Source organism: Bufo bufo, chromosome 3 (genome assembly GCF_905171765.1).
Source record: "Bufo bufo chromosome 3, aBufBuf1.1, whole genome shotgun sequence".
NCBI lineage: Eukaryota > Metazoa > Chordata > Amphibia > Anura > Bufonidae > Bufo > Bufo bufo.
In genome coordinates this window covers 446,416,614-446,443,263 of record NC_053391.1, presented here as the reverse complement: position 1 = coordinate 446,443,263, position 26,650 = coordinate 446,416,614, and the positions used below count along the sequence as shown (strand labels likewise).

Genomic DNA, 26,650 nt, shown 5'->3' with positions numbered 1-26,650 from the left:
ATTAAACTGGGACTCCGATCGGAATCTCCGCTGCCACCAATGATCGGGCAGGGGGGGGGGGGGAGAGGGGAGGCCGCACACTGGCCACCAATGATATTACAATAGAGGGGGGGCGGGGGGGGGGGCGCACACTGGCCACCAATGATATTCAAACTGGGGAGGGAGGGGGGTCTGCCCCCCTGCTGCCTGGCAGCCCCTGATCTCTTACAGGGGGCTATGATACGCACAATTAACCCCTTCAGGTGCGGCACCTGAAGGGTTAATTGTGCTGATCACAGCCCCCTGTAAAAGATCGGGTGCTGCCAGGCAGCAGGGGGCAGTCATGTACACAGTTCGTAGTATATTCTAACTAGAAGCGTCCCCATCACTATGGGAACGCCTCTGTGTTAGAATATACTGTCGGATCTGAGTTTCACGATGTAACTCAAATCCGATGGTATATTCTAACATAGAGGCGTTCCCATGGTGATGGGGACGCTTCAAGTTAAAATATACCATCGGATTGGAGAAAACTCCGATCCTATGGTATATTAACTCCTGACTACATTGAAAGTCAATAAGGGACGGATCCGTTTGAAATTGCACCATATTGTGTCAACGTCAAACGGATCCGTCCCCATTGACTTGCATTGTAATTCAGGACGGATCCGTTTGGCTCCGCACGGCCAGGCGGACACCAAAATGACTTTTTTTTCATGTCCGTGGATCCTCCAAAAATCAAGAAAGACCCACGGATGAAAAAACGGAACCCGTTTTTGCGGACCGCAAAATTAAACGGTTGTGTGCATGAGGCCTTACAGCGTTTATATAAAATAATTTTTTTTTTATAAAAGATATATCACTGGGATTGTCTCTAAGAGATACACCCCATGTTAAAAAAGAGCAACTGACGAATTATCTACTCTATTCATTATAAATAATCTTATATAAGGTAATAATAAAAAATAATAATAAATAAACAAAAGTTCAGAAGCAAAAAACAAAAGGGCACCAATATCCAGATTACAATAAATATACAGGTTTGTTCAAAAAACAGTGATAATAAAGGCAGCATGTCCAGCCAGAGTTTGGACGTATATGTAGTTTACAGTTAGATCTAGGGTATCTGAGTATAGTACATATTCAAATCATCAAGTACCGGCATAGGTATCTGACCCACCATACCGCTTTTAGTATAAATTCTTGACAGGAACATGCTAAGTAGTAGCGCATGCGGTTTGATGACCTTCAGAACTAGATGGTTCAAATTAAAGTCCCGACGCATACGAACCTGATTATAAAAGCTTGGCAGAAAACTTAAGGACCTATATCACTGAGACAGAAAGGCTAAAAAAATTGAAGTCCTGACGCATGCGCCCTTTGCTTTGGAGCCTGGGAGAAAGTCCTAAGTATTCACGCATGCGCACTTACACCCCCCAAGTAGAGAGGTAAAAAAAGTCAAAGTCTTGATACATGTACACTCAACCACTGGAACCCGTGAGAAAATTCTAAGTATTCACGCATGCGCATTGATGCCATCTAGGCTGAGAGCCAAAAAATCTGAAGTCCTGGCGCATGTGCATATAACAACTGTAGTGAAAAGAGACTAAGTATCGGACGCAAGTGCACAAGGAACAAAGTGATTAGTCTACAACCAGTCCATCGTGACTGAATAACCCGCACTTGGATTGGCCCATTTGCCTATGTTTAATATTGAAAGTAAGAGCATTTCCACACACACAATGCGAAAGGAACTCAAGGGATTGGGACTGAACAGCTGTGTAGCCGTAAGAAAACGACTAATCAGTGAGGAAAACCAGAAAAAAGGCTTCAATTTGCTGGGGAGCATAAAGATTGGACTCTGGAGCAATGGAAGAAGGTGATATGGTCTGATGAGTCAAGATTTACCCTGTTCCAGAGTGATAGGCGCATTAGGGTAAGAAGAGAGGCAGATGAAGTGATGCACCCATCATGCCTAGTGCCTACTGTACAAGCCTGTGGGGGCAGTGCTATGATCTGGGGTTGCTGCAGTTGGTCAGGTCTAGGTTCAGCAACAGTATGTGCTCCAAGAATGAGGTCAGCTGACTACCTGAACATACTGAATGACCAGGTTATTCCATCAATAGATTTTTTCTTCCCTGATGGCACGGGCATATTCCAAGATGACAATGCCAGGATTCATTGGGCTCAAATTGTGAAAGAGTGGTTCAGGGAGCATGAGACATCCTTTTCACACATGGATTGGCCACCACAGAGTCCAGACATTAACCCCATTGAGAATCTTTGGGATGTGCTGGAGAAGGCTTTGCGCAGCAGTCAGACTCTACCATCATCAATGCAAGATCTTGGTGAAAAATTAATACAACACTGGATGGAAATAAATCCTGTGACATTGCAGAAGCTTATCGAAACAATGCCACAGCGAATGTGTGCCGTAATCAAAGCTAAAGGTGGTCCAACTAAATATTTTTGGTGGCAATTTTTTTTTGGATGGGCAGTGTGTATATTATGTGTTAGTATCTTATGTGTTTTGTATTTTGTGCCTAATTTCATCTACATAGCGATATGAGAGCTTATTTTTGAGAGACAAGTTGTTGTTATTGACTAAATGAGAGAGGAATTGGGAAAAAAACAGGAAATCCACCATTTTTTTCACTTGATCTTTATTGTACAGGTCATGGCCATTGGGGCAAAACCATTTGTTGTTTTAAGCTGTACTATTTTTGAAGGAAACCTGTCACCTGGAATTTGGGTATAAAGCTGAGGACATGGGTTGCTAGATCGCTGCTAGCACGTCCGCAATGTCCAGTCCCCATAGCTCTCTTTATTGTGTCAAAAAACGATTTGATAGATATGCAAATTAACCTGAGATGAGTCCAGCGTGAAGGAGCCCAGCACCACCCCGCATCCTTCAAATCTCCACCTTGCTCCCCGACGTCAGAAAGCTAGAGCGCCGCAATCTCGCGATGCACGAGCTAGCGCAATTTTGTGGAACAGGTGCGGACCCATACCTTTTCAATGGGGCCGGAATGTGCTGTCCGCATTTGCGGATCTGGACTTCCGGATCCTCAAAAAAATAGATTATGTCCCATTCTTGTCCGCAATTGGACAAGAAAACGCATTTTCTATGAGAGTGCCGCCGGATCCGCAAAACACATACCGACGTGTGAATGTACCCTTCAGGGCACTGTTAGGTTTAATTCTCCTCAAGCCTTGAAACACATTTCTGCTGGAGTCTCTATAGCAGCGTAGATGGACAGATAGAATTTAGGATTTTGAATTTAGCAGCTTTTTGGTAAATATGGTGGGCTGTTGGGCTAAACATTTTTTCATTGTCGCATTCCAAGAGTAAAAAATTTGTTTGTAGGATGACTTATTTTTTTAATGCCACCCTTTTTGTGTACCTATACCATTTTGACCTCTTTCGGGGGGGGGGGGGGGGGGGGAGGAAAAAGCATCAATGCTGTCATTTTTCGGGTACAATTTTGGTGTGCATACTACTTTTTGGTAGCTTTTTATTCTGTTTTTGCAGAGGGGGTGATTAACCCGTTCAGTACCGAGCCACTTTTCACCTTAAGGACACGGCCATATTTCACCTTAAGGACCAGGCCATTTTTTGCAAATCTGACCAGTGTCACTTTATGTGTGAATAACTTTAAAACGCTTTGACTTATCCAGGCCATTCTGAGATAGTTTTTTTCGTCACATATTGTACTTCATGACAGTGGTAAAATGGAGTAAAAAAAAACTTTTTTATTTATAAAAAAAATACCAAATTTACCAAATTTTTTTAAAAATTGGCAAATTTCCAAATTTCTATTTCTCTACTCTTATAATAGTAATCCCTCAAAAATAATTACTTTACATTCCCGATATGTCTACTTCATGTTTGGATAATTTTGGGAATGCCATTTTATTTTTTGGGGACGTTACAAGGCTTAGGCCTCTTTCACACTTGCGTTGTTGAGATCCGGCGTGCACTTCCGTTGCCGGAGCTGCCCGCCGGATCCGGAAAAACGCAAGTGTACTGAAAGCATTTGAAGACGGAACCGTCTTCCAAATGCTTTCAGTGTTACTATGGCAGTCAGGACGCTATTAAAGTCCTGGTTGCCATAGTAGGAGCGGGGAGCGGGGGAGCAGTATACTTACAGTCCATGCGGCTCCCGGGGTGCTCCAGAATGACGTCAGAGCGCCCCATGCGCATGGATGACGTCATCCATGTGATCACATGATCCATGCGCTTGGGGCGCCCTGACGTCACTCTGGAGCGCCCGGGGAGCCGCACGGACTGTAAGTATACCGCTCCCCCGCTCCCCGCTACACTTTACCATGGCTGCCAGGACCTTAGCGTCCCGGCAGCCATGGTAACCACTCTGAAAAAGCTAAATGTCGGCTCCGGCAATGCGCCGAAACGACGTTTAGCTTAAGGCCGGATCCGGATCAATGCCTTCCAATGGGCATTAATTCCGGATCCGGCCTTGCGGCAAGTGTTCCGGATTTTTGGCCGGAGCAAAAAGCGCAGCATGCTGCGGTATTTTCTCCGGCCAAAAAACGTTCCGTTCCGGAACTGAAGACATCCTTATGCATCCTGAACGGATTTCTCTCCATTCAGAATGCATTAGGATAATCCTGATCAGGATTCTTCCGTCATAGAGCCCCGACGACGGAACTGTATGCCGGAAGACAAGAACGCAGGTGTGAAAGAGCCCTTAGAAGTTTAGAAGCAAATCTTGAAATTTTTCATAAAATTTCTAAAACCCACTTTTTCAGGACCAGTTCAGGTCTGAAGTCACTTTGTGAGGCTTACATAATAGAAACCACCCAGAAATTACCCCATTTTACAAACTACACCCCTCAAGGTATTCTAAACTGATTTTACGAACTAGAATTAATGGAAAATAGAGATAACATTTAAAGATTTCACTTTTTTGGCAGATTTTTCATTGGGTTAACAGCCAAAAAAACTCAATATTTATGGCCCTGATTCTGTAGTTTACAGAAACACCCCATATGTGGTTGTAAACTGCTGTACGGTCACACGGCATTGCGCAGAAGGAAAGGAATGCCATACGGTTTTTGAAAGGCAGATTTTGCTGGACTGTTTTTTTTTTACACCATGTCACATTTGAAGCCCCCCTGATGCACCCCCTAGAGTAGAAACTCCAAAAAAGTGACCCAATTTTGGAAACTACGGGATAGGGTGGAAGTTTTGTTGGTACTATTTTTGGGTACATATGATTTTTGGTTGCTCTATATTACACTTTTTGTGAGGCAAGGTAACAAGAAATAGCTGTTTTGGCACAGTTTTTACTTTTTATTATTTACAACATTCATCTGACAGGTTAGATCATGTGGTATTATAGAGCAGGTTGTCACGGACTCGACAATACCAAATATGACTTTTTTTGGTTATGTGTTTCAGTTTTACATAACAAAGCATTTAAAAAAAAAAATGATTCTTTAGTGTCTCCACTTTCTGAAAACCATAGTTTTATTTACTTTTTGAACGACTGTCTTGTGTAGGGGCAAAAATTTTTCAGGGTGAGATGACTGTTTGATTGGCACTATTTTGGGGTGCGTATGACTTTTTGATCGCTTGCTATTACACTTTTTGTGATGTACGGTGACAAATTGCTTTTTTTTTTACAGTTTTTTTTTTATTTTTTTTTTACAGTGTTCACCTGAGGGGTTAGAGCATGTAATATTTTCATAGAGCAGGTTCTTACGGGTGCGGCGATACCTAATATGTATATTTTTTTTATTTTCTTAAGTCTTACACAATACCAGCATTTTTGAAACAAAAAAAATGATGTTTTAGTGTCTCCATATTCTGAGCCATAGTTTTATTTTTTGGGTGATTAGTGGGGCTAATTTTTTGCAGGATGGGGTGACTGTTAGATTGGTACTATTTTGGGGGGCATATGCCTTTTTGATCACTTGGTGTTGCACTTTTGTGATGTAAGGTGACAAAAATGCCTTTTTTTTTTACATAGTTTTTATTTTTTATTTTTTTATAGTATTTATCGGACAGGGTGGATCATGTGAAATATTTATAGAGCCGGTCATTACGGACGCGGCGATACCTAATGTGTGGGATTTTTTTTCAGTTTTTTTATTATAAAATAAGGGGAAAGGGGCCTTTTTAAATTTTTTTACTTTCATTTTATTACTTTATAAATTTTATTTAAAACTTTTTTTTTTACTTTTTGTTCTTTACTTTATTTCTGATGTTCACTTTTGGGAGTCTGAATTCCCTCTGCAATGCATTACAATACATTTGTACTGTAATGCATTGCCTGTTCATGTTCTACAGTGAGTAGTACACAAACAGGTTGCCTAGGAGACCCACCCTAAGGCTGGATCTCCTCGGCTCTCGTAGAAGGCAGGTCCCGATGCCGTGGAAGGCATCGGGCTGCCTTGTGAGACATCGAGTCCCCGCCACAGCAGTGCGGGCACTCGATGCGCTCCCTGAAGGGGTAGCGGCATAGAAGGGGTTAATCCGCAGCGATCGCCGATACGGGGAGGGGGGGGATCACAGGACCCCCTTCGGCATTGACCCAAGGTGCCTGCTTAATGATTTGAGCAGGCACCTTGTTCCGATCACCGCCCGCCGGTGTTCGGAAATACACAGGGCGTACAGGTGAGGTTAAGGACCAGCCAAATTTTGCAAATCTGACACGTCTCTATGGCCCCTTTCACACGGGCGAGTATTCCGCGCGGATGCGATGCGTGAGTTGAACGCATTGCACCCGCACTGAATACCGATCCATTCATTTCTATGGGGCTGTTCACATGAGCGGTGATTTTCACGCATCACTTGTGCGTTGCGTGAAAATCGCAGCATGCTCTATATTCAGCGTTTTTCACGCAACGCAGGCCCCATAGAAGTGAATGGGGCTGCGTGAAAATCGCAAGCATCCGCAAGCAAGTGGTTGCTAGGAGACGATCGGGATGGAGACCTGATCATTATTATTTTCCCTTATAACATGGTTATAAGGGAAAATAATAGCATTCTGAATACAGAATGCATAGTAAAACAGCGCTGGAGGGGTTAAAAAAAATAAAAATAAAATTTAACTCACCTTAGTCCACTTGATCGCAGCCCGGCATCTCCTTCTGTCTCCTTTGCTGAACAGGACCTGTGGTGAGCATTAATTACAGGAACAGGACCTTTGATGACGTCACTCCGGTCATCACATGACCAATCACATGATCTTTTACCATGGTGATCGATCATGTGATGACCGCAGTGACGTCATCAAAGGTCCTGTTCCTGTAATTAATGCTCACCACAGGTCCTGTTCAGCAAAGGAGACAGAAGGAGATGCCGGGCCGCGATCAAGTGGACTAAGGGGAGTTAAATTTTTTTTAATTTTTAACCCCTCCATTCTGTATTCAGAATGCTATTATTTTCCCTTATAACCATGTTATATGGGGAAATACAATCTACAGAACACCGATCCCAAGCCTGAACTTCTGTGAAGAAGTTTGGGTACCAAACATGGGGGATTTTTCTCACGCGCATGCAAAACGCATTACAATGTTTTGCACTCGCGCGGAAAAATCGCGGGTGTTCACGTAAAGCACCCGCACATTTTCCCGCAACGCCCGTGTGAACCCAGCCTATGTGGTAATAACTTTGGAATGCTTTTACTTATGCAAGCGATTCTGAGTTTGTTTTCTCATGACACATTGTACTTCACGATAGTGGTAAATTTGAGTCAATATGTTTCACCTTTGTTTTTGTTTTTTAATAATCTAAGGAAAATTTGGAAAAATCTGCTATTTTCTATTAGAATTTCTCTGCTTTTAAGATAGTGATACCTCATAAAATAGTTCTTACTTAACATTCACCATATGTCTACTTTACATTTTGTAAATGTCATTTTATTTTTTAGGACGTTAGAAGGCTAGAATTTTAGAAGCACTTTTTAAAAATTTTATGAAAATTTTCAAAACCCACTTTTTTAAAGGAAGAATTCAGTTATTAAGCCACTTTGTGATGCTATCATAGAAACCACCCATAAATGACCCCATTTTAGAAACTGTACCCCTCAAATTTTTCAAAACTGATTTTACAAACTTTATTAACCCTTTACATATTTCACAAGAATTAAATGAAAATGGAGGTGAGACTTCAAAATGTAACTTTTTTTTTGTAGATTGTTCATTTTAATCCATTACCTATAGAGTGGAAACCCAAAAAGTGACCCCATTTTGGAAACTACACCCCTCAAGGAATTTATTGAAGGGTGTACTGAGCGATTTAACAAGTGGTTTTGAGTTTTGTTATTGGGCCAAAAGAAATGACATGTCATCTTTATTCTGCTGGTCAGTACGAGTATAGAGATACCAATTTTATATATTTTTTTTTACATCTTTTGCACAAAGCATTTTTGAAAAAAAATAATCCTGTTTTTGTGTCGCCATATACTGAGAGTCATATTATTTATATTTTTTGTCTGATCGTCTTGTGTGGGGGCTTGTTTTTTGTGGGATGAGTGGATGTTTTTATTGATACTATTTTGGGGTACATAGTACTTATTGATCACTCGCCATTACGCTTTTTGTAAGGCAAGGTAACAAAAAATGGCTATTTTGATGTTTTAATTTTTATTTTTTACAGCATTCCCCTCATCATGTGCTATTTTGATTGAGCCAGTTGTTATGGATGCGGATGTTTGTGTTGCCATTTACTTAGAGCCATATTTTTTAAATGTTTCTGCCGATCGTCTCGTGTGGGGGTTTGTTTTATTTTTTAATAAAATGAGTTGACATTTTCATTGGTGAAACCCAAAAATGGCTATTTTTGCACAGTTTTTTTTTTTTTTACGGTGTTCATCTGACAGGGTAGATCAAATCATTTTTATAGAGCCGTTTCTTATTGACGCGGTGATACCTAATACAGGGCTCCAGACAAAAAAATATATATCAAGGTGCCATTGGCTCCTAACCTGAAAAATTTAGGAGCCAAATTAAAATTTTTAGTCGCCAAGTTTAAAATACATATAATTACGGTATAATAAAAATATTTAAAAAAAAAAAAAAATCACACGTCGTACCTAGGGTTGTCACGATACCATGTCATTTTACATATAGCCATGCTGGGTGAGAGAAATATCTTGGCAAAAGACAACTTTTCCCATTTTTTTATACAAAGTTGGCATTTGACCAAGATATTTATCTCACCCAGCATGGGTATATGTAAAAAGACACCCCAAAACACATTCCTCAACTTCTCCTGAGTACGGAGATACCAGATGTGTGACACTTTTTTGCAGCCTAGGTGGGCAAAGGGGCCCATATTCCAAAGAGCACCTTTCGGATTTCACAGGTCATTTTTTACAGAATTTGATTTCAAACTCCTTACCACACATTTGGGCCCCTAGAATGCCAGGGCAGTATAACTACCCCACAAGTGACCCCATTTTGGAAAGAGACCCCAAGGTATTCGCTGATGGGCATAGTGAGTTCATGGAAGTTTTTATTTTTTGTCACAAGTTAGTGGAATATGAGACTTTGTATGAAAAAAAAAAATAAAAAAAAAATCATCATTTTCCACTAACTTGTGACAAAAAATAAAAAATTCTAGGAACTTGCCATGCCCCTCACGGAATACCTTGGGGTGTCTTCTTTCCAAAATGGGGTCACTTGTGGGGTAGTTATACTGCCCTGGCATTCTAGGGGCCCAAATGTGTGGTAAGGAGTTTGAAATCAAATTCTGTAAAAAATGACCTGTGAAATCCGAAAGGTGCTCTTTGGAATATGGGCCCCTTTGCCCACCTAGGCTGCAAAAAAGTGTCACACATCTGGTATCTCCGTACTCAGGAGAAGTTGGGGAATGTGTTTTGGGGTGTCATTTTACATATACCCATGCTGGGTGAGAGAAATATCTTGGCAAAAGACAACTTTTCCCATTTTTTTATACAAAGTTGGCATTTGACCAAGATATTTCTCTCACCCAGCATGGGTATATATAAAATGACACCCCAAAACACATTCCCCACCTTCTCCTGAGTACGAAGATACCAGATGTGTGACACTTTTTTGCAGCCTAGGTGGGCAAAGGGGCCCATATTCCAAAGAGCACCTTTCGGATTTCACAGGTCATTTTTTACAGAATTTGATTTCAAACTCCTTACCACACATTTGGGCCCCTAGAATGCCAGGGCAGTATAACCACCCCACAAGTGACCCCATTTTGGAAAGAAGAGACCCCAAGGTATTTCGTGATGGGCATAGTGAGTTCATAGAAGTTTTTATTTTTTGTCACAAGTTAGTGGAATATGAGACTTTGTAAGAAAAGAAAAAAAAAAGAAAAAATCATCATTTTCCACTAACTTGTGACAAAAAATAAAAAGTTCTATGAACTCACTATGCCCATCAGCGAATACCTTAGGGTGTGTACTTTCCGAAATGGGGTCATTTGTGGGGTGTTTGTACTGTCTGGGCATTGTAGAACCTCAGGAAACATGACAGGTGCTCAGAAAGTCAGAGCTGCTTCAAAAAGCGGAAATTCACATTTTTGTACCATAGTTTGTAAACGCTATAACTTTTACCCAAACCATTTTTTTTTTACCCAAACATTTTTTTTTATCAAAGACATGTAGAACAATAAATTTAGAGCAAAATTTATATATGGATGTCGTTTTTTTTTGCAAAATTTTACAACTGAAAGTGAAAAATGTCATTTTTTTGCAAAAAAATCGTTAAATTTCGATTAATAACAAAAAAAGTAAAAATGTCAGCAGCAATGAAATACCACCAAATGAAAGCTCTATTAGTGAGAAGAAAAGGAGGTAAAATTCATTTGGGTGGTAAGTTGCATGACCGAGCAATAAACCGTGAAAGTAGTGTAGGTCAGAAGTGTAAAAAGTGGCCTGGTCTTTCAGGGTGTTTAAGCACTGGGGGCTGAGGTGGTTAAAGGGGTTGTCCGAGTTATATAAAAAAAAAAAAGCACTGTAAATCTGATGGGCAGCAATATATAACTAAGCTAAGCCAGTTTTAGGCAAAAATATATATATTTTCTCATTTCCCTGGTTCTCTTCTGGCCCTTTGTTTACCTGTAATAACAACAATCTCTGCCCCTACTCTGCAAAGGGAGTGAATTCAAGTGCTGCCCTGCTGGAAGACTCAGCAGCATGTTGTATTTGTAGGACTACAAGTCCCAGCTGTACAATGACACTGCTGATACACACAGGATCTTCTCCCTACCTGTTATTGTGCAATGCTCTGCAGAACTCCTCTGTCAGCTCCTGTGCCCAGCATTTGTCTCCTTACTGCCTGCAGCTACTCAGTAAAGCCTTCAGCCCTGAGTCTGTGCAGCTGAAGGGGTTAATGTTTTTCCTCAAAAATCCTGGGAGAGGGCAATAAGCAGCAGCCGGTAGTGCAGGGGGACGTGGCCAGCACAGTGACGTCTTGTGTACAGGCACAGATCTGCTCTCTCTCAGGCTTGTGCATGAAACATCATCAGTGCAGGGAGAGAAGCTGACATCACAGGTCATGTGACCCTCAGTGAAATCTGAGAAAGGAGCAACATTTGCCTAGTTAGAAACATACAAAGAACAAAAAAATAAGTCAGACAACCCCTTTAACTGCAAAAATTGAGAGAAAGCTATATGAGGAAGGGCAAACTCGTTCCTGAATTGTTCAAACGATTTAAACACACCATCACTGTACAGCTGATGCAAGAACATCACGCCCTTCCGCTCCCATGTGGAAAACCCCTCTAGGCAAAACCGTTCCGGTAACTGGGGATTCCTCCATATAGGATTGACCTGGGTAAAGCCCCACACAGACAGCAGGTCCCTACACTTGCGCCATACCTTACATATCAAATTGAGTGTAGGGTACCCCACCAGCTTACCAGAGAGACCACTATTTTCCAATAGGGATATGGGGGATTAATTTCCTATAATGTGGGCTATCAGTCTCGCAGATGCACTATCCCCCGGGGCCCTCCCCCAACCCCTCAAATGCGGCAGCTGGGAGGAAATGAAATATAACCATGTAGGGCTGCAACTAACGATTATTTGAATAATCGATTAGTTGTCGATAATTTCATCGATTAATCGGGAAAAAACACCAAAATGGCAAAAAAAAGGGGTTTATATGATTTTACTAGAAAAATCATGTTCAAAGGCCATATTAAAACAAATTGTGAATGGCACTGTTATGGAGGATCTGTGGGTCCCCTCTAACAGAGATCGCCTTGACGTTCGGCAGACGGGCTTAGATCCAAGCATCTCGTTTTTATAAATAAGCGTAGTATTAGCACCATCATTTTTGTAAGCATTGTTGTACTTTGTCTGATTTGCAGAGTGCTGCTACATTGTCTCTTTTTTTCCTCTAGGTCTTTGCCATGGCAGCGTGCACCTGCGCACTGGGAGGTGCTGACTAACCCCCTTTTTTTGCAGACCTTCCCATAACAGTGTCATCCACAGATCCCCCTCCCCATAACAGTGCCATCCACAGATCCCCCTCCCCATAAAAGCCCAGGCCGCGCCGCACACAGCAGTATTCCTTAAACGGCAGTAACTTTTACTTTAAATCACCGCATCTTTATTACCTTACAATGAAGCTCCAGTAACAGGCAGAGCGGACGGCGGCGTAACGTCACTTACTCACGTGACGCGCCTGCTCCACCTATTTTATGAATGAAGCAGGCGGAGCAGGCGTGTCACGTGAGTAAGTGACGTTACGCCGCCGCCCGCTCTGTTACTGGAGCTTCATTGTAAGGTAATAAAGATGCAGTGATTTAAAGTTTAAGGACCTGCCCGCATAGCAACGAATCGGCCGATTATTCAATAACGGGATTCGTTGACAACGAATCCCGTTATCGAATATTTTCGATAACGTCGATTAATCGTTGCAGCCCTATAACCATGGATTAGGAATAGAGAGACCCCCAGAATCTTTCCCTCTCTGTAAAGTATCCAACCGAATCCTGGCCCTTTTTTGGCGCCAAATCAGACTTCTGAATAACTTTTGTATTCTAAAAAAAATCAGGTGTGGGATCCAAACGGGGGAGTTATGTAAGACGTACATAAGTTTCGGCATAATTATCATCTTAAGGAGGTTAATTTATTAAACTTTAACTTTATAAAATTAAAATACTTCACTGACATAAGTATTCAGACCCTTAGTTGAAGCATCTTTAGAAACAATTACAGCCTCCAGTCTTCTTGAGTATGATGCCACAAGGTTTAAACACCTGGATTTGGGGATTTTCTGCCATTCTATGTAGGTCCTCTCAAGCTCTTAGATTGGATAGGGACCATTAGTGGACAGTCATTTTCAGGTCTCTTTAATGTTGTTTGTTTGGGTTCAAGTCAGGTCTCTGGCTGGGCCACTCAAAAACATTCACAGAGTTATCACTAAGCTACTTCTGTGTTGTATTGGCTGTGTGCTTAAGGTTATTACCGGTTTAGTTCAGTCTGTGGTTGAGAGCACTCTGGATCAGGTTTTCATTAAGAATATCTCTGTACTTTGCTCCATTTAGCTTTCCCTCAACTCTAACCAGTCTCAGTGGCGTCTCTAGCTTTCAAATTTTGGGGGGGCACACTGGGGGCCAGGACAAAAGTAGGGGGGGCAGCTATAACAACGATACATTTACACAAGTACGCTTAGAAATGCTGCAATACTTTACCCAATACCTAAAACCGCAACAGGGAAGAAAAGTCCAGCTGTCTGTGGATGACACTTTTATAGAGAGGGGGATCTGTGGATGACACTGCTATGGGGGGGATCTGTGGATGCCACATACCGTATATAGCATCTTATGCTATATGTGTCATCCACAGATCCACCCCATGAGAGTGTCATCCCCATTTCCCCCTCCATAACAGTGTCATCCACAGATCTCCCTCCCCGCCTCTCACAGGAGTGTACATATATAAAATAAACATATTTCACATGAACACTTACAGTTACTTGGCTTGGCCCTTGGGGATCTCGGACGCCACTTCAACACTTGGCCGGGGGCTCGGCGGAGCTGATGTTGTGCTTTATCCTAATGAGAAAGATTTCATAATAAGGATTTGGAGAAGGGGCAGAGGGATAGCAGAGCAGGGAGAGGCTGGTGCTGCTACTAGGGGGTCATACCATGGGGGAGTAATAAAGCCCACCATAATGCCCCCCCAGTAGAAATAATTCTCCTTATAATGTGCAAAACATACCCCCTTATGCCCCCAGTTGAGCTAATGTCCCCCATAATGTGCCAGTATAAAATACCCCTATATAGTGCCCCAGTAAATGCCTCCATAGTGCTCCTCTCCCCCCTTCCTGCTAGTGCCCCCCATAATGTACCAGTATAAAATGCCCCATATATCGTGCCCCAGTAGATGCCCTCAGTGTCCCCCATAATTTGCAAGTATAAAATACCCCTTCTTAGTGCCCCCCGTAGATGACTCCATAGTACTCCTGTCTCCCCTTCTCCATAGTACCCGCCATAATGTGTCCCAGTATAAAATGCTACTGTACAGAGCCCCCCATATAAAACACCCCTTCTTTGTGGCCTCAGTAGATGCCCCTATAGTGCCCACCAATAATGTGCCAGTAATAAGTGCCCTCAATAACGTGCCACTGCCAGTAACAAGAGCCCCCCAATGTGCCAGTAATAAGCCCCCCCATTACGTGCTATTAATAAGCCCCCCATCACGTGCCAGTAATAAGCCCCCCATCACGTGCCAGTAATAAGCCCCCCCATTACGTGCCAGTAATAAGCCCCCCATCACGTGTCAGTAATAAGCCCCCCATCACGTGCCAGTAATAAGCCCCCCATTACGTGCCAGTAATAAGCCCCCCATCACGTGCCAGTAATAAGCCCCCCATCACGTGCCAGTAATAAGCCCCCCATCACGTGCCAGTAATAAGCCCCCCATCACGTGCCAGTAATAAGCCCCCCATCACGTGCCAGTAATAAGCCCCCCATCACGTGCCAGTAATAAGCCCCCCATCACGTGCCAGTAATAAGCCCCCCCATTACGTGCTAATAATAAGCCCCCCCATTACGTGCTAATAATAAGCCCCCCCATTACGTGCCAGTAATAAGCCCCCCATAACGTGCCAGTAATAAGCCCCTCAATGTGCCAGTAATAAGCCCCCCATCATGTGCCAGTAATAAGCCCCCCCATTACGTGCTAGTATTAAGCCCCCCATCATGTGCCAGTAATAAGCCCCCCCATTACGTGCTAGTATTAAGCCCCCCCATCATGTGCCAGTATTAAGCCCCCCCATGTTCCAGTATTAAGCCCCCCATCGTGCCAGTATCAAGCCCCGCCATCATGTGCCAGTATTAAGCCCCCCCATCATGTGGCAGTATTAAGTCCCCCCCCATCATGTGGCAGTATTAAGTCCCCCCTATCATCATGTGCCAGTATTAAGCCCCCCCCATCATGTGACACTATTAAGTCCCCCCCCATCATGTGGCAGTAATAATTCCCCCCCATCATCATGTGCCAGTATTAAGCCCCCCCCCATCATGTGGCAGTATTAAGCCCCCCCATCATCATGTGGCAGTATTAAGTCCCCCCATCATCATGTGCCAGTATTAAGTCCCCCCCATTGTAATAAGCCCCCCCATTGTAATAAGCCCCCCCCATTGTAATAAGCCCCCCCCATTGTAATAAGCCCCCCCATTGTAATAAGCCCCCCCCATTGTAATAAGCCCCCCCATTGTAATAAGCCCCCCCATTGTAATAAGCCCCCCAATGTGCCAGTAACACTATTGTAATAAAAAAATAAAAAAAAACACTTATACTTACCTCAGTGTCAGCGATGCGATGCGATGCAGACTCTTCCTGTGTCCCGCACTGTAAGGCTCAGGCGGCGCCTGCGCCGGCCTCTGATAGGCTGCCGGCCTAGTGCCTGCAGCCTATCAGAGGAAGGGGAAGGGACACACCTCTCCCTCCCCTGCACCTCCGCTGGCACAGGCATAGATTACAATGGAGATGAGAGCAATGGAAGCGCTCATCTCCCTGTGCCCGGCGGCGACGGCTCACTTAGGGGGGGGGGGCATTTTAGTTGGGGGGGCACATGGGGGGGCACAGCATGATGTAGGGGGGGCCGTGGCCCCCTCTGGCCCCCCCCCCCCTGGCGACGCCACTGACCAGTCTCCCTGTCCCTGCCACCACCATGCTTTACTGTAGTGTTGGCATTGGGCAGTGCCTGGTTTCCTTTAAACATAACTCTTAGATATGAGGCCAAAGTTCAATCTAAAGAATCTTGTTTCTCAGTCTGAGAATCCTTTAGTTTTTTTTTGCAAACTTTCATCTGTCTTTTACTGCGGAGAAGCTTCTGTCTGGCCACTCTGCCATAAAGCCCAGATTGGTGGAATGCTGCAGTGCTGGTTGACCTTCTAGAAGTTTCTCCCATCTCAACACAAGATCTTTGGAGCTCAGCCATAGTGACCAATGGGTTCTTGGTCACATCTCTTATCAAAGACCCTTTCCCCTGATTTATTAGTTTGGTGATAGGACTACTTTTAGTCCTGGTTGTTGAAACAAATTCCGTTTAAGAATTATGGAGACCAATTTGCTCTTGGGAACTTTCAGTGCAGGAGAATTGTTTTTTACCCTTCTCCATATCTGTGCCTCAACACAATCACGTCTCTACAGGCAGCTTTTTCCTCCTCATGGCTTGGTTTTTGCTCTGATGCATTGTCATCTGTGAGACCTTATATACACTGGGGTTTGTCTTTCCAAATCCTGTCCAATCAACTGCATTTGCCACAGGTGGACTCCATTCAAGGTGTAAAAACATCTCAAAGATTATCAAGATAAATAGGAGGCCCCAGAGCTAAATTCCATGTGTCATAGCAAGGGGTCTGAATACTTAAGTCTAGGGATGTCACGATACCGGTATCGTGACCGATACCGGACATTTGCGCGAGTACTTATACTCGTGCAAATGTTGCCGATACCTGAAGGCCGTGCAGCGGCAGGTCCCGTGTCCCTGATAATCAGCGGTGGGGACGGAGGCTGCGCCGGTGGGTCCCGTGTCGGCTGCTGCGGCGTGTCCCGTGTCGGCTTTCGTGCGGCGGCGCTCCCAGCCGATCAGCGTGGGGGCGGCAGCGTGTCCCAGCTGATTGGCGTGGGGGCGGGGCTTTTGTGCGGTGGCTCCCAAGTCCCATGCGGTTGCCTAGAACTGGGAGGAGGTTAAAGCCACTTCCTCCCAGTACTCTGGTGCATCCACATGGGAAGGATTACAGCAGGCCCATTTATAAATTTATTAACCCTTATACAAAGGAAAAGTAAAGCAGTTGTCCATAGCAACCAAATTCCAGCTTTAATTTTTTTCATTGCTATTAGCAATTGCGCCGCTGTTTCTTTGTACAAGGTTTGATAAACCTCTCCTATGACTAAATTAAATTGAAATTTGCTGTAAAAACATTACACACCATAATTGGTATCGGTAATTGGTATCGGTGAGTACTTAAATAAAAGTATCGGTACTCGTACTCGGTCTTAAAAAAATGGTATCGGGACATCCCTACTTAAGTCCATTCAAGGTACTTCACTCGACAGGGTATCGATATATGAGACACTGAAATCAGTTTTCTACCATGTGTGTGACTTTGAGCATGACTGTACACACGCGCGAGGTTTTGTCTCTGTTTTCATTTTTTAGATGTCCAGCTAGACCCAGCACCTACTCACTGGGGCTTCGAGTGTGTGATCTAGTGTGTATACGCGAGTTTCTTGTTCCAGATCTAGCTGTTAGTATATGTTTGTAAGGGGTCTTTTTCTTTTTTGTTTGAGATTTTACTTGACACTATTAAAGGTTATGTTTTAGTATGTTACTGCCACTTTTTGTATTTTCTGCAATTTAGTTCTTTGAGCAGTATTCGGGGAGAAGTGCGGACACACCTTCCTCCCCTGGTAGGGACAACCCCTTCTCTATTTTCTCTAATATAAGTCATGTACCTGTGTTGTCTTTAGTTGCTAATTGGAACTCCAGTCAGATGATCATCTTTGAATTTTGAATTATCACATGCAATGCCTTTAAGTAAGCTTCATTTGTGTAGCCAACAAGACACAATTACCCCCCTCCTGTGTTATTATCATGGTTCTAGGTGTGCAGCTTGGCTATGACAAACAGTCACTTATTAATAAACTTGAGCGGGGAATGTGCACATCAGACAATCTGAAAACATACAGCTGCAGTGTAAAGCATGAGGAAGGGACAGAGCAATAGCAGTGTTTTAGACTGCCCAAGACTTTCTTTACACTTTAACCAGCTCCGGACCTCCCTAGACTATAAACGTAGGGGTGGTCCTTATTTATCTCAGTAGGGGTGTTTCTGAGCATCCCTGGCTCCTCATAGAAACGGCAGAGTCAATATTACCATCTCTCCCTTCCTGTGTAAACAGATCAGGAATTGTGCTTATTCTCTCGCTCCCAGCGATTACGTGATTGATAACTGCAAATGCTGTTGGATCTTAACAGACACGGATAAATCAGCAATGAAAATAAAATTTAATGATAAAATACCCCTTAAAGGTCTTGTATGTAAGGCACAACGTCTAAAATAAAATAAAAACAAATTAAAAAAAAAGTTTATTGGTTGCATCATTGTAACATTTTCCTTCCAGATATATTACAAAACTGTATAAACAGCAGCAGTAAAGCTCCTATAATATGAAAGGTCTACTCCAGAAATCCATATATTTCCTGTGGTTTTCCTGTCAGCCCCTCATCTTATTATAGGAATAGTCTGCTGACAGATTTGCGGGACCATGACGTTGATTGTAAAATTTCCCCAATGCATCACATACATTTTGAATAGAGATGAGCAAATTTTTTTTTTTTTTATTCGATTCGCCTAATTTTTTGGGAAAAAATAGTTTCGATCCGAATTTATTTGCGGTGAATTACATAAAAAAAGTCTATTTCCTGGCTGCAGAGAGCCTTTATACTGGTGTAGAACACTGTGCCTTGCAGTAACACGCATAGGGAGTCTGCTGTGGTAGTGAAATATTACTGTGAGTCCATATGACATGCAGATGACAGGCGTCGCTCTTAGAATCACTGCACACATCACTTATTTGGGCAGTCACAGGGCCAAAACTGACCAAATAACTCAAGTATGAACTCAGCCTTACATGTCGATGTTAGCGCCAAGAAGAAGCGCACTCCTTTTACGTCGTCAGCTGATTCCACATAGATGTCTACAGAACCTGTTCTATTAAACGCTTATACAAATCAGTGACCAATATAGCCAGCTTTCTTTGCAAGGACACTCAAAAGCCTGCCATCCATGGATTCTGTCAGTGTTTTGATCTGTTCACCATCAACATTGCGTGCAGCAGCAACCACAGCCTCCCAGACACTGTTCAGAGAGGTGTACTGTTTTCCCTCCTTGTAAATCTCACATTTGATGATGGACCACAGGTTCTCAATGGGGTTCAGATCAGGTGAACAAGGAAGCCATGTCATTAGATTTTCTTCTTTTATACCCTTTCTTGCCAGCCACGCTGTGGAGTACTTGGACGCGTGTGATGGAGCATTGTCCTGCATGAAAATCATGTTTTTCTTGAAGGATGCAGACTTCTTCCTGTACCACTGCTTGAAGAAGGTGTCTTCCAGAAACTGGCAGTAGGACTGGGAGTTGAGCTTGACTCCATCCTCAACCCGAAAAGGCCCCATAAGCTCATCTTTGATGATACCAGCCCAAACCAGTACTCCACCTCCACCTTGCTGGCGTCTGAGTCGGACTGGAGCTCTCTGCCCTTTACCAATACAGCCACGGGCCCATCCATCTGGCCCATCAAGACTCACTCTCATTTCATCAGTCCATAAAACCTTAGAAAAATCAGTCTTGAGATATTTCTTGGCCCAGTCTTGACGTTTCAGCTTGTGTGTCTTGTTCAGTGGTGGTCGTCTTTCAGCCTTTCTTACCTTGGCCATGTCTCTGAGTATTGCACACCTTGTGCTTTTGGGCACTCCAGTGATGTTGCAGCTCTGAAATATGGCCAAACTGGTGGCAAGTGGCATCTTGGCAGCTGCACGCTTGACTTTTCTCAGTTCATGGGCAGTTACTTTGCGCCTTGGTTTTTCCACACGCTTCTTGCGACCCTGTTGACTATTTTGAATGAAACGCTTGATTGTTCGATGATTACGCTTCAGAAGCATTGCAATTTTAAGAGTGCTGCATCCCTCTGCAAGATATCTCACTATTTTTGACTTTTCTGAGCCTGTCAGTAGAGCCCCCCTGACAGAGTGGAGAGGGTGTTAGCAGTAAGTTTGTGTTGACATCACTGATTATTTTGCCCTTCCTCTGATCCGTCAGAACAATAACCGAATGAACCGAATTCTATTATCCTTTCATTGTTGACATTTTTTATGTGAAACAGGCTTTTTTGTGGAAAATTGATGGGTGATTGTAGACCTCCATTTGCTGTATGGACCGAATTACGTCGTGAGTCCAGCAGCAAACACAATTCTCTCTATATAGGAAAGACAGAGAAGGCAACAAAGGGGGAGGGGTGGCCCTGTATGTGAAAGATAGCAAAAAAATCTAATTTAATACAAGTTAGCGAGACCAATTTAGAGTCAGTTTGGGTTACGTTGCAGCTTGATAATCATAAGGTAACCCGTGTAGGTGTGATATATAGACCACCTAGCCAAGTCAAAGAATTAGATGACTGGGATGTTAATGTACAAGGCTACAGTCTGTTTAGAAAGGATCGTCAAAACCGGAGAGGGGGAGGGGTTTGCCTTTATGTAAAGTCTTGTCTAAAGCCCACACTCCGTGAACATGTGGAGTCACTGTGGGTAGAGATACATGGAGCTAAAAACAACAATAAATTACTAATAGGAGTTTACTTTAAACCACCTAATATACCCACAGAAAATCCACAGAGTCCACAGAAAATCTACTACTAAACTAGATAGACGAGGCGGCAAATCATAATGAGGTGGTTATTATGGGGGACTTCAACTACCCAGGTGTAGACTGGGAAACTGAAACTTGTATATCTCATAAAGGAAACAGGTTCTTGGCAATAACCAAAGACAATTACCTCTCCCAACTGGTTCAGGACCCGACTAGACGGACGGCCATACTGGACTTAGTATTAACCAATAGGCCTGACAGAACAACAGACGTGCAGGTTGGGGGACACCTGGGAAATAGTGACCATAAAGTAATAACCTTCCAATTATCATTCAAAAGATCGTTTCTACAGGGAGGAACAAAAATACCAAACTTCAAAAAAACTAAATTTAGCCAACTAAGAGAGGCCATAGGCCTAACTAACTGGGACAAAGTCCTCAAAAATAAAAATACTGCCACAAAATGGGATATCTTTAAAAGCATCCTAAAATCTCATTGTGAGAGGTACATACCATATGGGAATAAAAGGTTAAGGAACAAAAAGAAACCAATGTGGATAAATAGAACTGTAAAGCAGGGGCGTAGCGTGGTGGGGGGCCGGAGGGGCCGTTGCCCCGGGGCCAAAGTGCAGGGGGCGCCAGGCACCCGAAATTTCAATGAGGGCTACGGGAGCCTATGGTGAAGGAGACAGGCAAGTATTTTTTTTATGTAACCTTACCTAATTGCAGAGGCACTGGGGACAGTATGGGGGGTGGATGGCTGAATGGCATAGTAATAAGAGTGGAGAGGCGGCCATTATATTAATAATAAAGAGGGGCCATTATATTAATAATAAAGAGGGGGCCATTACATTATTATTAATGTAATGGCCCCCTCTTTATTATTAATGTAATGGCCCCCTCTTTGTTATTAATATAATGGCCCCCTCTTTATTATTAATATAATGGCCCCCTCTTTATTATTAATGTAATGGCCCCCTCTTTGTTATTAATATAATGGCCCCCTCTTTATTATTAATGTAATGGCCCCCTCTTTGTTATTAATATAATGGCCCCCTCTTTATTATTAATGTAATGGCCCCCTCTTTGTTATTAATATAATGGCCCCCTCTTTATTATTAATGTAATGGCCCCCTCTTTATTATTAATATAATGACCCTCTCTTTATTATTAATGTAATGGCCCCCTCTTTATTATTAATATAATGGCCCCCTCTTTATTATTAATATAATGGCCCCCTCTTTATTATTAATATAATGGCCCCCTCTTTATTATTAATGTAATGGCCCCCTCTTTGTTATTAATATAATGGCCTCCTCTTTATTATTAATATAATGGCCCCCGCTTTGTTATTAAACTGCTGCTTATTTGCTGCTGTATTAAATCTACGGTACTGTATGCGGGATACAGAATTGTCCCATAGAAGTCTATAGGTGGAGGTTGTATGAAGTGCAGGCCTAAGGGTGGAGGCTTGGAAGCAGTCATTTTAATGATGTCTCACTTGAATTTTTAATTTCACTGTAGATTGGTTGATTTGCTAAACAGTTTGTGCATAAATACTGAGTAGAAAATGTATGTCTTTCAAATAAATGCTATTTTCTTGGTTATTGTGCAGGTGTATTGAAGTCTTCTGCATCTACTTCAAAGCCGGTAAACTTGAAGAACCTTATGTTAGTATCACCAGAAAGAGACAGTTGCCTAAAGGAGGGTGTACAGATGAAGTGGAAAAGGAAGTGGGTCAAGCTGAAAGAAAACTCTTTACCCACAGGTCTGCTTTCAGTCGGGCCTCCATTATCCAAGCTTTCCTCGGATCAGCACCTCAGCTGACCCTTCAGTTATACATATCTGTACTACAGCAAAATGTTTCAGTATCACTGCGTAAGTATATAGCTCACGGTTAGACAAATTCCTTACAGTATCAATGTTTGTTAAATTCATATTGTATAAACAGATAATCTGGTACCTAAAGGAGACGACACTTGAGAACTGAATAGCACAACATCCTGGCTTTACTGAACATATATTCCATGAAGTACTGTTACAAGGTTCTTCACCTAACTTGTCCAAGGAGAAATGAATAGGATCTGTTATACTGATCGTCATGATCAACCGGGGTTGGCCACTGTATGTTACTAGCTGTACATGTCCTGGGAGCAGCTCATACATGCAGCTAGTAACAGGCATTATTCAACCATAGGCACCAATGTCAGATGGCTATATATACCTAATTCATTTTTATTAGCAGGTCCTTTTGCATGCTCTCTGGTGCTGCCATCCCAAATTGCCATTGATGAAGGGTCATATGACCAGTCCCAGATAGACTGTGCATGAGCTGGTTCCCCTGTCTGTTTGCAGTATGAGTAAATGGAATCCGCAATAGATGGAAGTGGGCACATTACCCTCCATGAGGGTCTATTTTGGGCCTGCAACGCTAGCAAGCAGGTAAGTGGTCCTTTTAATAGACATGAATTTGGCATATTGAACCATCAAACATTAGTGGCAATGGTTTAATAACGCCTATACTAGATGCATGTATGTGTTGTTCCCAGCACATGTGCAGCTTGTAATAGATAGTAGCCAACCCCCATACTCCAAAGAAAAATTTCACTGAGCAATTTTACCCCTAAAACTTAGCATTTATTAATGATATTTAAAAAATATATAGATAATTATATCCCCACAAAAAGGAATGATGAATAAACAAAAATTATACCGATGTAGTAGAGTTAACACATGATTTCTGAGATGTGTTATCTAAACTAAGCAAACACCTTCAATTGCTTTCCAATGGCTTTTGTTCCAAGATAACACAATGATTTAAGAAATTTGAGTTAAGAGTTTGAGTGCTAACCCTGCTACATCTTTATATGTCAAATGGAGATCAACATATGGGACATATATGTAAATTCAATGGTATTTGAATATCACAACAAATGTGGTTACTCACGATGTGATGGCCTTCTTATGTTGAAGAAGTTGCATTCATCAGGAACAGGATGAGGGTCACTTGGATATTTTCTACACAGACTTGAATGCTTTTTACAGATGCTGATGGTCGAGAGTCTTCTGGTTGCTAGAGAGTGGGTCATCAATATGCAAACAAACCACTTTTAGGCATCAGGGAATCTTTCCCTAAGCAACTATACTGTCCCTGCCTAAAAGCGGAGTAATCGCCACTTATCGGTGGCTGTACCCTTATATACACAGTCCCTACCTTCCAGTAGTTACCAATTGTGAATGATGCCAGTGTAGTAATAAAATGTCCCATCTGGTATATGGTCTCCAATTTTCCAATAGGTTCCAACGCATTTCCCCTGTTACATAATCCGGTTCATCAGGGGACCAGTAGCAAAAAAGCACGATGGCATGAATGATGGAAGGCCAATGCATACTGACCTGCAGCGCCGCTAGATTCCCGTCGCAGGTTTCACTACCCTGTCTCTGATACTTGTTAGCTTCTATTTGAATTCAGTGCGCAAGCACCGCTTCAATGCTTCAAGCACCGCTCCGCCCCTTGTAAGCGTCCATTGAATGCAATAGAAAATGGCTGAGCTACGTCAAATTACGTCACTCGCTCAGCCCCGCCTGCCGCGCATGCGCCCACTTGACTATGGATATGAATGGCAAGCAGCATCAACCCACAGGAGCGCGCATGCGCCAACCACTATGATATCTCTCTATATAATAGCCAAGTGGCGCATGCACATACACCTACTCCAAATATTAAAGGGGTTCTGCAGTTTTTTTAAACTGATGATCTATCCTCTGGATAGATCAGCAGCATCTGATCAGCGGAGATCTGACACCCAGAGCTAAGCTCGTAAACAGAGCTTAGCCACGCCCAGGCCATTGATACTAGTCGTGACGTCACTGGGCCTGCGGTAAACAGCGAGCTACTGCCAGTGCCGCTGCCTTCTCAAACAGCTGATTGGCTGGGGTCCCGGGTGTCGGATCCCTGCCGGTCAGATGCTGATGATCTATCCAGAGGATAGATCATCAGTTTAAAAAACTGCAGAACCCCTTTAAGGATCTAGGTATAAATACATGCTAAAATAAATATGCACCTTGTCTCCATGTGCATCGGGGGCTATTTAACATTAAAAAGGAGGGGCAGTTCAAAAGTTCTGGGAGAAAATAAATAAATCTTGGACAGGGCAAAATAAATATGGGCATAAATAATTAACCCTATAGAAACATTGACTGTGGGTACAAATAACTAAAGAATGGGTTATTAGAGAATTCACAAAAAACAAAAACAAAGAAATTTCTTTGTTTTTGGTTTTTGTCGATTCTCTAATAACCCATTCTTTAGTTATTTTTTACCCACAGCCAATGTTTCTATAGGGTTTATTGTTTATGCCCATATTTATATTGCCCTGTCCAAGACATTGATTTTTTTTTTCTCCCAGAACTTTTGAACTGCCCCCTCCTTTTTAATGTTAAATAGCCCCCAGTGCACATGCAGACAAGGTGCATATTTATTTTAGCATGTATTTAAACCTAGATGCTTAATATTTGGAGTAGGTGTATGTGCATGCGTCACTTGGCTCTTATAAAGAGCGATATCATCATGGTTGGCACATGCGTGCTCCTGTGGGTTGATGCCGTTTGCCATTAATATCCAAGTCAACATAGTGAAGCGGGCGCATGCGCGGCAGTCGGGACTGAGTGAGTGACGTAATTTGAAGTAGCTCAGCATTTTTCTATTGCAATCAATGGACGCTTACAAGGGGCGGGAGGTGCCCGGACGCATTGAAGCGGCCCTTGCGCACTGAATTCAAATAGACACTAACAAGTATCAGAGACAGGTTATTTAAACCTGCGGTGGTAATCTAACGTCGCCGCTGGTCAGTATCTATTGGCCTTCCATCATTCATGCCATCGTGCTTTTTTGCTACTGGTCCCCTGATTAACCGGATTATGTAACAAGGGAAACACTTTGGAATCTATTGGAAAATTGGAGACAATATACCATATGAGACATTTTATTGCTACACTGGCATCATCCACAATTGGGAACTACTGGAAGGTAGGGACTGTGTATATACAGCTTAATTCTGAACACAGCTACATCCCCAGTTATAAGAGGGTGTGCACACTTATGCAACCACATTATTTTAGGTTATTTTTTTCTTCCCTCCACCTAAAAGATTTCAGTTTGTTTTTCAATTGAGTTGTACAGTTTATAGGTCACATTAAAGGTGGAAAAAGTTCTGAAATGATTTATCTTTGTCTCATTTTTTCACATCACAGAAACCTGACATTTTAACAGGGGTGTGTAGACTTTTTATATCCACTGTAAGGATACAGCTACCGATAAGTGGGGCCACCCCTTTCACTTAGGAAAAGATTCCCAAATGCCTAAAAGCGGTTTGTTTGCATATTGATGACCCACTCTCTAGCAACTAGAAGACTCTGGACCATCAGCCTCTGTAAAAAGCATTCAAGTCCGTGTAGAAAATATCCAAGTGACCCTCATCCTGTTCCTGATGAATGCAACTTCTTCACCATAAGAAGGCCATCACATCGTGAGTAACCACATTTGTGGTGATATTCAAATACCATTGAGTTTACATATATGTCCCATGTGTTGATCTCCATTTTAAATATATAATTTTTGTTTATTCTTCATTCTTTTTTGTGGCATTAATAAATGCTAAGTTTTAGGGGTAATTTTGCTCATGTGAAATTTGTCTATAGATTTACCCAATTTTCATAATTTTTGTTAACAGTGATCGTGTTTTTGAATACTCCAAAGAAAACTAAAGCTTTATAATAATCCACGTACACTGTAAAGCTGAAAGCTCAGACCTGGCACGTGAAGTCCCTACAGTTCT

The 26,650-nt window shown here is 42.6% G+C and overlaps 1 protein-coding gene across 1 annotated transcript in view; it reads left to right on the top strand.

Moving 5' to 3' along the window:
- XK (X-linked Kx blood group) overlaps positions 1 to 26,650 on the top strand; it is a 37,503-nt gene that overhangs the window by 8,572 nt on the left and 2,281 nt on the right. The window contains exon 2 of the mRNA XM_040422314.1: positions 22,429 to 22,691. Within this exon, the coding sequence (XP_040278248.1) occupies positions 22,429 to 22,691 (263 nt within the window). The remainder of the gene's footprint in view (positions 1 to 22,428; positions 22,692 to 26,650) is intronic.